The following is an 18,420-nucleotide window of genomic DNA, read 5'->3' on the forward strand; positions in this document are numbered from 1 at the left end:
TGTCTAGAAATCCTTGGGAGGCAAAATAAAACAAAATAAAAAGTGTCATAATGGATTATGAAGGGAAGTAACCCCACTTGCCTCTACCTAATATAGTTATAATTTTCTTTCTCTGTTGTAGAATCACTCTCCTGATCACCATAGTTCTTCTGTTTCCTTTATTTTTTCTTATCTAATTTAATGATTTCTAACTCTCAAATATGCAACCCACAGAGCAAACTTGTGGGATGAATGGGGAATACACTTCAGTACCACGCATTCTGACTCATCGTTTTCTATCCTCAGGTGGTTTGAAATCAGCTCTTCTGCCCACACCAATGGATAGACTAAATGACTCCTTGGTTTCTGAGTTTGTGTTGCTGGGACTGTCTACTTCTCAAGGAACAAAAATTTTTCTCATGTTGATATTCTCCTTACTGTATTTAGGGATCATCCTGGGAAATCTCTTCATTGTGTTTTTGGTAATTGCTGATTCTCACCTACAGTCCCCTATGTACTTCCTGCTGGCCAACCTGTCCTTCAATGATGTGTGGGTTTCCTCTACCACAATCCCCAAGATGATCTCAGACCTTTCAAATGAATACAAAATAATTTCTTTTCAAGGTTGTATGACTCAGATATGCTTCATCCACATCATGGGAGGGGTGGAGATGGTGTTGCTCATAGCCATGGCATTTGACAGGTACACGGCAATCTGTAAGCCTCTCCACTACTTGAACATCATGAGTCCTAAAAGATGTGTTTCATTTGTAGTCACGGGCTGGGTAACTGGATTGATCCATGCTATGTCTCAATTTGCTTTTGTTATAAACTTGCCTTTTTGTGGCCCTAACAAAGTAGACAGCTTTTATTGTGACTTTCCCAGGATCATAAAACTTGCATGCACAGAGGGAGCCAAGTTTGAGTTCGTTGTTGCTGCCAACAGTGGGTTTATGAGCATGGGCACCTTCTTTCTGCTCATCCTTTCCTATATCTTCATTCTGGTCACTGTCTGGAAACGTTCTTCAGGAGACTTATCCAAGGCCTTTGTCACTTTGTCAGCTCACATAACCGTGGTTGTTCTTTTTTTCACCCCATGCATGTTTCTCTATGTGTGGCCTTTCCCCACATCATCAATTGACAAATATCTGTTCATTGCTGACTTTGCTGTCACCCCTGCCTTGAATCCTGTCATCTATACATTAAGGAACAAAGATATAAAGATTGCAATACAAAGATTGAGCAAATGTGGACATTATAACGGACTTTGCTGACCAGATCTGTATTGGAGCTCTAAAACTGTACATCCACCTATGTGTTGAACATCTCCTCTTAAATATTTGCCATTTAGGATGACTAACTGGACATACCATCTGCCTACTTAGCATATGTCTTCTACTCCTATAGTGCATTTATTCATTGCTTTTACTACTATGGGAAATGTGAATCCACAATGATATCGGTTATTTGAGCAGACTTCAGCAATATCTATAAATAATTTTTTATAATTTAACTTGTGGTCATTTGACCATAAGAAAGGATATAATGGCATCACTTATGCTTCTCATAAGGTTTGCAAATAAGCTGAAAACTTGCTTTGGTGAATGTCAGGAATCATCATATAGAATGATTGGTTATATACGTAGGACTAGGAGCTCTACTTAATTACTTAGCTTGGGTTCCCTCAGAAGAAGATTAAAAGACAAACTTTAAATGAAGGTAGTTTACTTCAAAGCTAATTTTTTGGAATCATCAATGAGGAAGTAATACTGAGAAGGGAAGGATGCTTGTGTTGAGAAACATACCTGGGATGCAAGCCTACTGTGGCCCTCTAATAGACTATATAGACTCTGTGATTTAGAATTGTGTCAATTTAAGGGCAAGGTATCTGGAGTACTTCATAATTTTTAAGGAATGTATTAATTCTTGACATGTCCAGTCTGTCTCATAAAATATTCTGTGTGCACTTTAGGAAGCCAGAAATAAGCTATCAGGTAGACTTTTGGGTGCTTACAGTAAAGAACCATCACCAATAAAAGTAAAGGACAGCCACCTAATATTGCTATGTTACCTAGAGAAGTGTAAATTACACTTTTTTTGCTCTTAATTTACATAATATTAACTGGTAAGTGAGCATAGAGAATTCTGTCACCTAAAATATTTCTCTATTTCTCTGCTTTTAACAAGTCTCACAAAAATAGTAGTTCAAGGTGGCCACTCAGCCACTGGTTCAGCAAGTCAGTGACCAGCCTGGGGTTTCAGCTATCACAGCTGGCCATCACCTTCCACCAACACAAGTCATATGACCTCTGTCGCAAGAGGAACGAACATCTTAGCTCCAATACAGAAAGTGTAGCTATAGGCCGGGTGTGATGGCTCGTGCCTGTAATCCTAGCACTCTGGGAGGCCAAGGTGGGAGGATCACTTCAGCCTCGGAGTTCAAGACCAGCCTGAGCAACAGTGAGACCCCCGTCTCTACTAAGAGTAGAAAAAATTAGCCTGCAATCGTGGCACACACCTGTACTTCCAGCTACTTGGGGGACTGAGGCAGGAAGATTGCTTGAGCCCAGGAGTTCGAGGTTGCAGTGAGTTATGATGACACCACTGCATTCTAGTCTGGGTGGCAGAGCAAGACTCTGTCTCAAAAAATTTTAAAAAAATTAAAAAAAATAAATAAAATAAAAATTAAAATTAAAAAATAACTATAGCTATAGATCAAAATAAATTAAGATTGTTTCACCCCCACAAAATCAAATCAACAGAAGTATATTTTAAAATTCTACTCTACTTCCATTTCTAGAATCATTGTAATTGATTCATTTTATATCTTTGCTTCTGAATTTGAGAAAAGGCTCCCTATCAGATGATGCTCAATTTATGCAAATTCAAAAACTAAGAGTTTCCACAAAACAGGGCGTAGATAATCTGTCCATAAACATTGACTACTCACAACACAGAGCTCTAGACTTGCTCACCCCCGAAGCTATTCTCCACAGTAAATATGTTCCACACTAAGGATAATGATCTTAGCAACAACATCCGAACAAAAATTGTATTGCTTGTTTCATTGGGTTCTAACTGTTTTGAAATGTAGTTGGAATTTGAATCAGTTTTATCCATGAGATCACGGATAATGATGATTCCAAACTGAGATAAATCTTATATGCTGTACTAATTTCTTAACATCTCTCTTACTTCCCTTTCTTCTTCACATTTAAACCAAATTTCAGAGACATTTAATATCAATTTTCTGTATATAATCACTGGGATTTTCTGAAAGTCTTATAAATCTTCCAGAGACCTTGAGGGGTTTTGTTTTCAGCTAATTCCTGGGACTGACTTCTGGACTCTCTAGAGCAAAGGACATTCCAGCACCAAGTGGGATGCCTTCTATACAGTCCCAGAGCTCCCTAGGTATCAAGATTCAGGAAGCCCCGTTCTTGTATCAAAATCCATAGTTCTTCCATATTAAGGGATGGCTATGGGCAGAAATATATAATGGTATTTAATAGATATTTCTGAATAAGAAATTGATTAGTAACAGTATTGTTGATTAACAATTTGTGTGAGGAAGAATCTGAATGAACCATATGGAAGGAAATTTCCAAAATGCTATGACAATCAGTTATTTGCCATGGAAACTAAGCCTTTAGAATTTAACAGAGTCAGAATGGCACCACGGAAGTAAGAGTCAGAGGACCTTAGATGTGGGCTTCAGTCGTGCTGCTTTCTGGCTCTGTGACTTCCAACAAATTACATTCACAGAGATACAACCTGTCACCTGTAAGATTTATTTTATGGAGTTCTTGTGAAAATTAGGTCAGATGACATGAGGAGAAACTCCTGGCATGTGAGGTATATTTACATTCATATTTTTACTCCCTCTTTAGTGAGTATTCTGCCTTGAAGTATTTGATGATAAAAATTAACACTTAGAACCTCAATATTAGCTTTCCCACTTGAACATCTTATTCTTATTAAAGGTATTTGCCATGATATTCCTTTTCTGCCTAATAATATTAATTGAGTTTTATAGTTTTATTAATACCCTGATATATAAATCAACACAAAATACTAGTAATAGCTTTCAAGGAAAGTAGCGAGGGTGAGAAAGCATGTAGGGGCCGTCCCTGGGCAAATTGGCTTAAGCCCACAGTCAGCGAAACTGGGCGTACTCTCCTTGGCGCCAGAGGTCAACAGGTCCGCACACGGCCTGTTGGACAAACAGAACTATTCCTCATGACAGATAGCTTTATGATAGATAACCAAGCGCCTGGGGTCTTGCAAACAAGCCAGGGCATCTCATTGTCCTGCATACGGTAATGAGATAAAGAAGTTAAGCTGCAAGAAGTTAAGATGCAAACGCCTGCTTCCCTTAAGCAATCGTCTAAAATGTGTTTCCTCAAGACACCCAAGGTAGTCACGTGCCAGGAAGTAGCTGCCGGACATAGAAAAACTATATAATAAAGCGACTGGTAGAACTGACTACTTCAGTCTTGTATGTCTTGTGTGTGTCTGTGTGTTTCTTTCTGTGTCCATCCCCCGTTCTGCAATCCGGGCCGCGACAAAGCAGGCATGGGCTTTGGTATAATCCACAACACTCAGGATCTCTTTCATCTGATGCGTCCAGTTGTGAATAGGCTATGCACTATGAAAATGTTCGATAAATTCTTTTGACTTCACTAGAGAAAACTAGGTCATCCAAAATTAGAACTTCTGAAATTTTCAAATTCCACTCTCATGTTCCAAACTTTGCCACCTGAAGGCCCTGTTTAAGGCAGAATAATTCTGGTTTTACACAGTATGATAGAGAGAAAACTTTTAAACAACTTGCACCAACGCTAATGATAAATATGCTTATAGACTTTTTTATATGGATATTGGCCATTCATTTCATCTTTTTGAAAGACTTAAGGAAGACTTATATCATTAAATATGCAATAAACCATTTGACCAAGCAAATTCACTCTTAGGTATTTGCCCAAGTGAAATAAAAACTTATGTAATGTAAGTGCATGAATGTTCACACTGTTTTATTTTTAATCAATAAAAATTGGACACAACCCTAATATCCTAAGGTAGAGAGTGGATAAATATAGAGTGGTTCATCCATATAATGTAATATTACTTAGCAATAAAAAGAATCTACTGATACATGCAACAACATTGATGAATCTCAAGTACAGAGTGAAGAAGGCCAGATTCGAAAGGTAACATACTGTATGTATGATTCTGGAAATGCAAATCAAAACCACAAGGGCATATCACCTCATACATGTTAGGATTTCTATTATCCATAAGGAGAGATAAAGAGTGTTGGCAAGGATGTAGAGAAAAGAGAACCCTTTTATAATACTGGTGGAAATGTAAATTAGTACAGCAATTATGGATAATTGCTATTATGGATAATAGTATTGATTATCAAAAAATTAAAAATAGAACTACCATATGATTCAGCAATTCCTCTGTTGTATGTATACCCAAAGAAATGAAATCAGCACCTTGTAGAGGTATCTGCACTCCTATACTCCCACGTTCATTGCAACATTATTCATAATAGCCATGATATGGGAACAACCTAAGTGTTCACCAGTGGATGAATGGATAAAGAAATGATATGTATATAGATATATGGATATATATATAGACACACCACACACACACACACACACACACACACACACACACACACTGGAGTAATATTCAGCCTTATGAAAGAAGTATATACCACCATTTGTGACAACAGGGATGAACCTGGAGGACATTATGCTAAATGAAATAAGTCAAACACAGAATGAAAAATACTGTATGAACTCACTTATATGTGGAATATTGGGGGGAAAAAAAGCTGAATAAGTAAATAGAGACAGAGTAGAATTGTTGTTACCAGAGGCAGGGAGGGGGAGGAAATAGAGAGAAGTAGCTCAAGCTTGGTAGTTGTTACAATCCAAGAGTAGATAAGAGTGGGAAGGAGAGATGAAAGGGCCTTCATTATTTGCTCCAAATGTATCTAATGAATTATTTGAATCTTATTAAATTATGCTGTATTAATATATTATCTCTTTAATAAAGTATGAATTAGAAACTATCTTTTCTTCACTTAGAGAAATGTTCAAAATATGTTTTTATGCTCAAACTGTTCATTTTCAGAACTCTGCTCAAGGAAGCCCTTAGAATGATGAAACCTAATCATTCCTCTGAGTCATAGGAAGCCAAAGTTCAAGTAGGCCCTTAAATCATGAGCACAGCTGCAACATGCCCATGATAAGCTGACTGTCACCTGCCCACCTACATAACAAATCTAACTTTTGCTGGGACGAACATCTTAGTTCAATTTTATGACATGGTAGATACAGACTAAATAGAAGAGTGTTATATCCTCCTAACAAACAGAATAATAGAACCATTTTGTTTTTAACAACTTTATTCAGTTATAATTGATATACAATAACTGTACATATTTAAAATGTACAATTTGATGAGTTTGGATATATGTAAACACCTATCATATCATCACCACAATCAAGGTAATATACATATCCAACACCTCCCAAAGGTTCCTTGCATCTCTTTGTTTTTGTTTGTTTTTGTGTGCGGTTTTTTGGGTTTAGGAGGTTTATTTTCATTCTTTGGTTTTTTGGTTTTGTTTTTTGTAGAAACACTTAACATGAAATCAGCCTTCTTAACAGATTTTGAAGTATACAATACCATATTGTTAACTATAGGCACTATGTTGTGCAGTAGGTCTCTAGACCTTATTCGATTAAATTTTTATACACATTGAATGCCTCCCAATCCCCTTCTCCCCCAGCCCTTGGAAATCACTATTATATTCTCTATTTCTATGAGCTTGACTGTCTTAGATACCTCACATAAGTGGAATCATGCAGTATTTGTTTTACTAATTGGTTTATTTCACTTAGTACAATGCCATTAAAGTTCATCTGTGTCATTGCAAATGACAGAATTTCCTTCTTTTTTAAGGTGGAATGATACTCTATTGTATGTATATACCACTTTTTTTTTATTGAGTTATCTGTCCATGGACACTTAGGAAGTTTCAATATATTGACTATTGTGAATAATTCTGCAATGAACATGGAAGTTCAGATATCTCTTTGACATACTAATTTCATTTCTTTGGATAGATACCCAGTGGTGGGATTACTAAATCATAGGGTAGTTCTGTTTTTAGTTTTTTGAGGAACCTCCACACTGTTTTCATAGCTGCTGCACCATTTTACATTGCCACCAACAATGTACAAGGGTTCCAATTTCTCCACATCCTGGCTAACACTTTTTATCCTTTGTTTACACTTTCTCATCTTACATTTTTAGTTGTATTTAACTGGTCTAACTTGAACCTAACATTGAAAAGGATGTAATGTTACATGATGTCTTCAAATTTAGGAAAAGTTGGAAGCTAAGGATCCCTGAGGAGCATGAAAGCAAAATTGTTTCCAAACTCTTGGCTCTATCTGAAACACAGAGCTGGAAAGTTTCCATCCCAGAGACTGCTCATTACAGTATATACGTGCCACACTGAAATACATACTTTGTCACCAACATTGGTCACTGCAGAAAACAAATTGGACTTCATTTCAGAGTTAAGATAGAATTTAGAGTAAGTGTTATCCACCAAGAAGAATGTGGTTTCCCAGGTGATTCCTGTAGGGTAAGTATATTACAACCTACTTGATTTTTGAACTTTCACTTTCATCCTACCACTAATTTTAGAATAATTTTTTATATAGCATTTTTCCATACATACATATTGATCTTAGAGCTCTAAATGTGTTATTTAGTTGATATACTTACTAAAAATATTTTAGATTTTCTCTCCCAACTAATCCCTGGGACTCCTACCTTAGAGTCTCACACACTAACAAAAAGCACTATTCTTCTACAGTCTTAGAAGTTCCCAGATGCCAAGATTTGGAAAGAATCATTTTTCCAACCCATTCAATTTACCTTAATATTTTCTAAATTTATTTGGATTTGGATGTTTCTACCACTTGATCAAGTAGTAAATGTAAAAAACTTAGTCATTAAGGTTAAGTACATTCCAATCTGAAGACAAACAATGACATTGAAATGTTTTTAATAAAACATAAACTTCTTTTCTTGTTGTAATGGGCCATTTAAACTCATATCCAGATTATCTCTTTATAAGACAAAATGTCTTATTTCACAAATCTTAGTAATTTTCTTAGTCTCCTCAAACTCAAGATTCCTCTCAGGAGCAATTTCTCATAGGGAAGTTATATTGGAGGCTTTGAAGTCAGACAGCCCTCAGTCCGTATTCTAGAAGCTTTGCCACTTTTAGCTGCATGACTTGGGAAAATCAATCTTTCAAATCTGCAGAATGTAAATAGATGCCGTAATTAATAAAATATAATGTTTGTAAAGTACTTCACACAGACCTGGTACCTACTATGTGCTAATTAGCCAACTTTTAATCTTCCAGTTTTTGGCCTGAAATGGGTAAAGTATAAAAAGAGAAAGGGAGATAAAGAAAGACAAAGGAAGACAGAAAGGAAGAAAAGAGGAAAGAAAGAAAGGGGAAAGGAAGGAAGGGAGGGAGAAAGGAAGGATAGAATGAAGGAAGAAGGGAGAGGGAGAGAAGGAGAAAGAAATAAAAAAAAGGATTTGGTTTTCTGGCTTAGGAAAATATAAATATTTCCACGGAGGTAAATTTAAATAATATAGATGAATAATTTAAACACAAATGAACTTATAATTTATATTTTCTCCCATGAAAGACAGTCATGACTAAAAGTAGCTTTCAAATATCTATCATTTAAGCTAGTCTCAAAAAAGAAATCTGTCTTACTAGTGAGAGTCAAGGGCAAGTCCACGTATGATAATAAATGGCATTGCTCAGGTCATGGAATATACGATTTTGTGGAAATAACTTCTCACAGGAAATTCAAAATGCAGGGAACTATGTAAAGCTAGAAATGTGTAGTCAGCATCTGGGGTCTCTTTTGGAATATAAACATCCTTTCTTAAGTCATTTAATGAATAGTTTTTCCCATGTTTATAATCAGTTTTGGTTCAATTCAGTCTATTCATACATTCCACTTAGCAATAGATTTATTTCTGAGAACCATGTGTTTTTATCAGAAATGTAGTATTACATTATTGCCCTGGATTTACCCTGGTAAAATAAAAAGCCTCTTAATATACTTTACAGCTATGCACTAAAGATAGGTCTTTCTGATTCCCTGGAGGAGAGGTAGATTCAAGGCTTGAAGAAATTGTTTATGAAAAACATTTGCTTCTGACATTTTTAATCAGATAATCCATTTTTGATAGCCCTAAGAATTGTAATTCTAAAGGTCAAATTTTTGACCTACCCTTCTACACTTAGCTCCCCTTGTTAGCCACAGGCTGTACATAGATCCAAATTCAAGAAACATTTGTTTTCAATGTTGAGTTTAGTAAAATGCTAAAATTTCAATTTTGTACATGAGACATATTTATCTACTCACTAGTACCTGACATTAAGTTTTTCTTTCTATTCTAGAAGTTCTCAGTTCATCTCTTTTTCTTTGAGTCCCCTTAGAACATATTGTACTAAATGGAAGAAGCAAACCAGTCTGCTGTGTCTGAGTTTATTTTTCAGGGACTTTGTAATTCAAGGAAGCTCCAGACACTCCTCTTCTTGCCATTTTCTATACTTTACCTGATGACTGTTGTGGGTAACCTCCTTGTCGTGCTATTAATCATCAATGACCACCGTCTCCATTCCCCCATGTACTTTCTCTTAGCCAACCTCTCATTTGTTGATTTCTGCCTTTCCTCAGTAACTACTCCTAAACTGACCACAGACTTTCTAAAGGATAATAAGACCATTTCCTTTGGGGGCTGCATGAGTCAGATCCTTTGTGTTCATTTCTTTGGAGGGGGTGAGATGGTGCTTCTCGTGACAATGGCCTATGACCGTTACGTGGCCATCTGCAAGCCACTCCATTACTCCAGCATCATGAACAGACAAAAGTGCGTCTGGCTAGTTTTAATATCATGGATCATTGGCTTTCTGCATGCCATGAGTCAACTGGCAATGATTTTGGATCTGCCCTTCTGTGGACCCAAAGTAGTGGACAGCTTTTTCTGTGATATCCCTTTGGTGATCAAACTAGCCTGCATGGATACTCATACTTTGGGAACAGTGATAAATGCTGACAGTGGGGTTTTGGCAACAGCTTGCTTCATTCTCTTGATGATCTCCTACACTTATATCCTATTAACTGTCCGCCTTCACTCTAAAGATGGAGCATCGAAAGCACTCTCTACCTGTACTTCCCACATCACAGTAGTGGTGCTTTTCTTTGGACCCTGCATCTTCATCTATCTGTGGCCACTCAGCATCACTTGGGTGGACAAGTTTCTTGCTGTGTTTTACACAGTAATCACACCTCTCCTGAATCCAGCCATTTATACGCTGAGAAATCAGGAGATTAGAAATGCCATGAAGAGGCTGATAAACTAGCATATGGACTCAAGGAATAATTGTTAGACAGCACATGAAATCAAAAAATCCACTGTGTGCACCCCAGTGTGGCCACATTTTTGACCTGTAAACTGAACTGAGAATATTACTTATTCATATCTGTAAGTTATGAGTAGCCCTAGATGTATGGTTTATATTTTCTTCATTATGAAAATAAGCTCAAAAATCCAACACTTAGATTCTTACCACTTAGAGAGAATAATAATTCTGCATAAATATGCCTATGTATATGTTCAAAAATTACTAGATGATAACAATAATGACAATGGTAACTACAAATAATCGCCACTATTTATTAAACACTACCTGTATTCTCAACACTGTACAAAGCATTTTACTTGGATTGTGTATTACTACAAAATCACTTTGAGTTAGTTATCATTATTCCTATTTCTAAAAATATATGACATATCCATTCTAATTCTAACTTAGCTAGATAGTATACTAAAGATATTTCAGTGGTCTACATCTACTTAGAAAACAAAATGATAAATGGATCGAATGATAATACTATTGCCCTGTCCTCTGCAATGTAATCCCTTTAATTTTTCAAGTCTTAATTACTGATATAACATAGAGTTTCCCTTGAATTTTTTTCTTAAACACATAGGGAGAATAACTGATTATCTCAGTTAATAAATGATTTTTATGATTACAGTTTTACCTTACATGAAGAAATAGGATAAGGCACTGTGAGTATGGGGAAGGTGAAGGAGGCATTGCTTCAAAGCAAAAGAAATTTGGACTGATGAGAAGAAAGCCAAGGAGAAACCATTAAAAAAACAACACAGTACAAATACACATTTATTCCCTGCAAAGTTCAGATAAGCAATGTGGTTCTAGGCTATGTACCTAACACATTTCTGTTTTCTAAGGATGCCCTCACCTGACACTCCATCTCCAAAAATACATGTGTATGTATACACACACACACACACACATATAAAATACATTTAATACATATGTAGTAAAATATAGAGAAAAGAAAAATGTATAGTTTGTATTAGTAATAGAGTTAGAATGGGCAATGTCAGTTATGTCAACATAATATAATCTTTTAAAATAGACTAGCTTGTATAATGTTGCATATTTTATACCCTTGGATGATGTATGTCATTTTATGTATACAATTGTATTTATACATCTTTATAATATCTTAATTTCTATACAGGGAAAAGTCATAATTTCTTGGTTCTCATCTCTATGCCTAACAAGTCAATAGTAACAAACCAATCATTATCTCTGTGCCAATAAATTATAGAGTTCATGATGATAACATAACTGATCTAACAAAGATATATAAGTAATTGTAGTCATGATTTCCCCAAACCATATGATCGTAGAAGCATCACTCATTCTTGCCTACAGACCTATATGGGAACATATGGTGACTTATTAGAATATTTTAGAAATGAAATTATCTCACTGGTGCTCACTGACATAACTTTTTAGTGATAGGTGTCACCATCACTTCGTGAGTGATTTGAAGCCTACATGCAGTTTCCTTTCTCTCCTCCTTATGAACAGAATATAAGAACAGGGCATTTTAATTGACTCCTTGCTAGATTATGTAATTCGTTCTTAGAGATTAAAAAATGAGGTCCTACTGTCCATATGGTTTCTAAGCATAGGAGTTTTATTTAACTCATCAGTAGTTCAACACAGTTAACTTCTAAGTAATTCATGTTTCAAAAAATTACAATCAAAATTTTAAAAAAACATTTTTAACTGAATGCTAATAAAAATACAATAAACATAGAAAATACGGAGTACAGCTACAGTCATGCTTACAGGGGCATTATTATATATGCATAGATTTTTTTAAAAGAAAAGATGCATATTAATTACCTAAGTATCCATCTCAAGAAAATTGACCTAAAGAAAGTAGAAGGAAGTATTCTTAATACTTGAGCAAAAATTTAATTTTTGAATTTTATAATTAAAAAATCAGCAAAACCAAAGTTGATATAATTCAAAAGATCAACAAAACTGATAATACATTAGCAAAACAAACCAAGAAGGAAAGCAAAAAGACATAAATAACCAAAAAGCCAGGAATAAAAAAAGAGATCACTCTACAGATGCTACAGTCTTTAAAAATATTCCAAGACATTATATACAACTTTACACCAATTAATTTTAAAAATTAATTTCCTTAATTTTATTAATATTTATTAAACATGAAATGGGAAAATTACTACCAAAAATCTAGTTAATAAAGCAAGAACATCTTGATGGTCCCATATCTATTAAATAAATAAAACTTGCAATTAAAACATTTGCTGTCCCAATTATTATTATCTCTCAACTCAAAACTCACTCTTCTTTAGTCAGCTTTCTGATGCTAGCACTCTGGAAACCAGATTCCTGTTTCCTATGGGATTCCATTTTAGCTCTGATAATAGGGCGTGCTCCAGAGAAACTGGAAGGTTAGAGGAAGAAGGGACTTACTCCTTCCTGTTTGCTTTTTATGGGCGTTTCCCCTGCTTGCTGTGCCAGCACCTACAGTAATAGCTTGTTCCTATGGCAAGAGCTTAATCCAGGATATAGTTTTTCTAACAGTTTTAGGACTATCCTCAGTACCCCCTTAAAAATAACAGCACCAGCATACTGGCACCCTATCTTCAAATTTCTGGGTTGCAGATCTATGGTGCTTCTCCTCTGATTAAAAAACAAACAAACAAAAAAACACCAATAGCCAAGATACACTCTCTCCAAGAGGTCTGAATTTCAGCTCCATAGGCCCCTTTTCTAAATCACTAAATTTCAATAATCCCAATTTCTTTCATTTTTTTCAAAGTATTATAGGGGTACCAATGTTTTTGGTTACTTGGATCACTTTTATAAAGCTTGAGTCATGGTTATAAGTGTGCCCATCACCCAGATAGTGTTTATTGTACTCATTACGTAGGTTATTGCCCCTCCCCTACTCCTCCATTCCTACCGCTTGATTTCCGTTGAGTTTTACTTCCTTCTATGCACGTGTGTGCTCATTGGTTAGTTCCAATTTAATAGGTAGTACATGTTGTATTTGTTTTTCTATTCTTTAGATACTTCACTTACGATAATGGTCTCTAGTTCCATCCAAATTGCTACAAAAGGCATTAAGTCATCCTTCTTCATGGCTGAGTAGTATTCCATGGAATATATATACCACATTTTGTTAATCCACTCATGAATTCATAGGTACTTGTGTTGATTCCACATCTTTGCAATTGTGAATTGTGCTGCAATAAACATTTGAGTGCGGTTGCCTTTTTGGTAAAATGACTTCTTTTCTTTTGGGTAAATACTCAGTAGTGGGATTGCTGGATCAAATGGTAAGTCTACTTTTAGTTCTCAGATATCTCCATACTGTTTTCCATAAAGGTTGTACTAATTTGGTATCCCACCAACAGTGTATGTGTTCCTTTCTCTCTGCATCCATGCCAGCATCTAATGTTTTTGAACTTTTAATAAAAGCCACTCTAACAGCGGTAAGATGATATCATATCTCATTGTGGTTTTAATTTGTATTTCCCTGATGATTAGTGACACTGAGCATTTTTTCATATGTTTATTGGCTATTTGTCTATCTTTTGAAAAGCTTCTGTTGATGTCTTTTGCCCACTTTTTTTTTTTGCCTACTTTTTGATGGGGCTGTTTGATATTTCTTGCTGATTTGCTTGAGTTCTTTGTAGATTATGGTTATTAGCCCTTTATCAGATATATAGCTTGTGAATCTTTTCTCCCATTCAGTAGGTTGTCTATTTGCTCAGTTGATTATTTCTTTGGCTATGCATAAGCTTTTAAATTTAATCAAGTCCCATTTTTTTATTTTTAATTTTTTTATTTCAACATATTATGGGGGTACAAATGTTTAGGTTACATATATTGCCTTTGCCCCACCCAAGTCAGAGCTTCAAGCATGTCCATCCCCCAGATGGTGCGCACTGCACCCATTAGGTGTATATATACCCATCCCCTTCTATCCCCTCCCATCTGCCCAACACCCAATGAATGTTATTACTATATGTGCACTTAGGCGTTGATCAGTTAAAACCAATTTCATGATGAGTACATGTGGTGCTTGTTTTTCCATTCTTGGGATACTTCACTTAGTAGAATGGGTTCCAGCTCTATCCAGGATAATACAAGAGGTGCTATATCATCATTTTTTTTTTGTGGCTGAGTAAAACTCCGTGGTATACATATACCACATTTTATTAACCCACTCATGTATTGATGGGCACTTGGGTTGTTTCCACATCTTTGCAATTGTGAATTGTGCTGCTAGATGTCTTTTTTATAGAATGTCTTTTGTTCTTTTGGGTAGATACCCAGTAATGGGATTGCCAGTTCAAATGGTAGTTCTACTTGTAGCTCTTTGAGGTATCTCCATATTACTTTTCACAGAGCTTATACTAGTTTGCAGTCCCACCAGCAGTGTATGAGCGTTCCTATCTCTCCATATCCATGCCAACATTTGTTATTTGGGGACTTTTTGATAAAAGCCAATCTCTCTGGAGTTAAGTGATAGCTCATTGTGGTTTTGATTTGCATTTCCCTGATGATTAGAGATGCTGAGCATTTTTTCATGTTTGTTGGCCATTAGTCTGCCTTCTTTTGAAAAGTTTCTGTTTATCTCCTTTGCCCACTTTATAATGGGGCTTTTTGATTTTTCCTTGTTGATTTTCCTGAGTTCTATATAGATTCTAGTTATTAGTCCTTTATCAGTTGAGTAGAGTAGATTAATAAAATGTGGTATATGTATACCGTGAAGTACTACTCAGCCATAAAAAATGGTGAACTAATACCTATTATATTATCCTGTATGGAGCTGGAGCCCATTCTTCGAAGTGAAGTAACACAAGAATGGAAAAATAAGCACCACATGTACTCACCATTAAATTGGTACTAATTGATCAACACTTATGTGCACATACGGAAGTAACATTCATCAGGTGTTGGGCAGGTGGGAGGGGAAAGGAGGATGAATGGATAAATTCACACCTAATGAGAGCAGTTTGCACTGTCTGGGGGATGGGCACACTTGTAGCTCTGACTTGGGCAGTACAAAGGTAATATATGTAATCAAAGCATTTGTACCCCTGTAATATTCTGAAATTTAAAAAAATGGTCACCATCACTAATCATCAGAGAAATGCAAATTAAAACTATAATGAGGTATCATCTTATCCCAGTCGGAATGGCTATTATTAACATGTCAAAAATAACAGATGTTGGCAAGAATGCAGATAAAGGTGAATGCTAATTCACTGTTGATGAAAATGTAAATTATTACAACCTATATGGAAAACAGCATGGATATTTCTCAAAGAATTAAAAATAAAAGTACCACTCAATTCAATAATCCCTCTACTTGGTATGTACCCAAAGGAAAAGAAATAATTGTATTTATCACAGCACTATTTACAATAGCAAAGATATGGAATCAACCTAAATATTCATGAACAGATGATTTGACAAAGAAAATGTGATACACACACAATGGAATACTATTCAGCCATAAGAAGACATGAAATCATGTCTTTCACAGCAACATGGATGGAACTGTAGGCCATTATCTTAAGTGAAACAAGTAGACACAGAAAGACAAATATCACATGTTCTCACTCATAAGTGAGAGCTAAATAATGTGTACATGTGTATGTAGAGTGTGGAATAATGCTAGACAATGGAGACAAGAAGGGTGAGGGAATGGGAGGGGGATGGATGATGAGAAATTACTTAATGGGTACAATGTGCGTTATTCAGGTGATGAACACCCTAAAAGCCCTGACTTTGCCACTATGCCATCTATGCATGTAGCAAAGCTGCACTTGTACCCTGTAAATTTATATCAAAAAAAAAACTCCAAGTAAAATTTTCGAGTTTATATTTGCTCTATTCTTGGCACTTCCATATTTTTCAAATATCAATTCATTATTTCTCAAACTTCTAAGTGGAATGAGTAGTTACATAGTGGCAGTTAGTCTTTAACCTGACATTGATTCAAAACAGATAGAACCAGTGATTTTGGTAACTTCCAATGATTCAATGAACATCTAAAATCTCAAATTTGAGAAAATATTAGATCCACATAATTACTGCTCATCACATGAAATTTTTCAATTTTCTTGTTACTCTTTTTTGCATTTCATGATACTTACCCTTGGGAAAAGCAATGTGCATCAAAAACCTAGTTTCTATAGAAAGCAAATAAAGGAGTGAATACTGGTCATTATTCCCAGTCCTGCTAATTGGTTTCATTCCCAAAGATAAGAGCTATTTATAACTAAGAGTCTTGAGATGTAATAATAAATCTAAAAAGGAGTAAATTTCTCTGTGTTTCTTATCCTTTGAAGCTGCTAAGGATGAAACTTGTACCTGCACAGGTAGGTAGGATACCCACTCTTTCATTCTCCAGCCTCAGTTTGCATAATTATCCTCCCTTTTGTTTGCTCCCCACAATATATTTCTTTTTCTGTCTCCATTTTACTTTGTTAGCTCAATTAATTGAAAAATTTTCACTTATTTTTATTAATAATATCCTTCTGGTTTTATTCTTAAAGTTAAAATTGTGTTACAAGATGACCACAAAATATTATTTAAAAGCACTAGTATTTTTGAGAAAGTGGTATGTGAAGTATTTTAAATCTTCCATCTCCTTTCTCTCTGATGACTAGGATCGTAAAGATAAAAAGTAATGTCTGTGCATTGGTTATCCCATTCTATTGACACAAAAGGAAACAGTATACTAGCTTTATTTTTACCAGAGAAATTCGATCATTGTTCCCAATCTGAATATCATCAAAATTATCATAATAGGTAACACTTATTTAGCATTTACCATATGCCAGATCATTTTTTGATTTTTTTCTTTTTTCAACTCATTTAATCCTCAAAACAACCATATGAGGTGGTGATTCTTAGTATCTGTCTTTTACAGATGAAGAAATGCAGGCACCAGACAGTTCAGCAACTCACCCTAGAACACACAGTAGTAAATGGAGGATCTGAGGATGCAAACAGTTGCCTCCTATGTCTGTGCTGTTACACATTGCATTATGCTGTGTTTTAGAAGTTGCTGCTATATAAATTTTCCTTTTCCCTCCATCAGTTTTGAAATATCTTGTTTTTAAATTTGAAAAACAATAAATGGTACTTCTAAAAATAGAGTAAATCAAATTGAGGCAGAAGAAATTAGCATAAAATTATTTTAAATCGCACTACCTATATAAATTTTGAGTAAATCTCAAATATTTACTCATGCAAAATGCTATTCGGTTCCCCCAAAATAAAAAGATTTATACCCTATTTCCTTGATTTATTGATATTCTTTCCATGCTAATCAATACAAACTTAATAACCATTTAAAGTCTACACTGTATTAATTTATCCATTTACCTAACCAATCAGTCTCTTATTTTTGAATAGTTCATTTGTTTCTACTTATAATCATAAGTAATACTCATAATTAATATAAAATAACTTTACAAATATATTTTCTTCTATTTGCCTGTTTATTTCTTTACAATTTATTCCATGAAATAGGATTACTCTGTCACAGGTAAAAGATTTTTTACTTCTATTACTCTTTTGCCCTCTGGAGTGATTACGCATTTCACATTCCCATCAGCTGAGACTGAGAAACACTGATTCCCCAATCCCACAGCAATAATAGGTTTAATCATTCTGTTCAGGAATTAATATAAAAAATGGAACCTACTTTCTAAATTTAGGGTGAACTCAGAAAGGACTTCTTAACCTCAAATTTTAAAAATTAATTCATGTGTATTTTATATACCATGTCCCAGATTGCAGAGAAGCTAATTAAACCAGCAGTTGAGGACCAGTATTCTTAGGGGGAAAGAAAAGAAAAGAAAAGAAAAAAACACCATGAATCTGGATATTAGCAAAAATTCTCTATTGGGTATCACTGC

The 18,420-nt window shown here is 35.2% G+C and overlaps 2 protein-coding genes across 2 annotated transcripts; both read left to right on the forward strand.

Moving 5' to 3' along the window:
- The first annotated feature begins 317 nt into the window (after nucleotides 1-317).
- On the forward strand, nucleotides 318-1,253 carry LOC105814209 (olfactory receptor 4F15-like). Its single transcript, XM_012649109.1, has one exon. The coding sequence runs from the start codon at nucleotides 318-320 to the stop codon at nucleotides 1,251-1,253; it is 936 nt and encodes a 311-aa protein (XP_012504563.1).
- Nucleotides 1,254-9,562: 8,309 nt separating this feature from the next.
- Nucleotides 9,563-10,474, forward strand: LOC105814371 (olfactory receptor 4K3-like). The gene has a single exon (XM_012649306.1). The coding sequence runs from the start codon at nucleotides 9,563-9,565 to the stop codon at nucleotides 10,472-10,474; it is 912 nt and encodes a 303-aa protein (XP_012504760.1).
- Nucleotides 10,475-18,420: the final 7,946 nt, after the last annotated feature.

Source organism: Propithecus coquereli, unplaced genomic scaffold (assembly GCF_000956105.1).
Source record: "Propithecus coquereli isolate 6110/MARCELLA unplaced genomic scaffold, Pcoq_1.0 Scaffold3, whole genome shotgun sequence".
NCBI lineage: Eukaryota > Metazoa > Chordata > Mammalia > Primates > Indriidae > Propithecus > Propithecus coquereli.

What these genes read in the sequence shown, in the direction of transcription:
- LOC105814209 (XM_012649109.1), top strand. Translation starts at nt 318, where the DNA reads ATGGATAGACTAAATGACTCCTTGGTTTCTGAGTTTGTGTTGCTGGGA.
- LOC105814371 (XM_012649306.1), top strand. Translation starts at nt 9,563, where the DNA reads ATGGAAGAAGCAAACCAGTCTGCTGTGTCTGAGTTTATTTTTCAGGGA.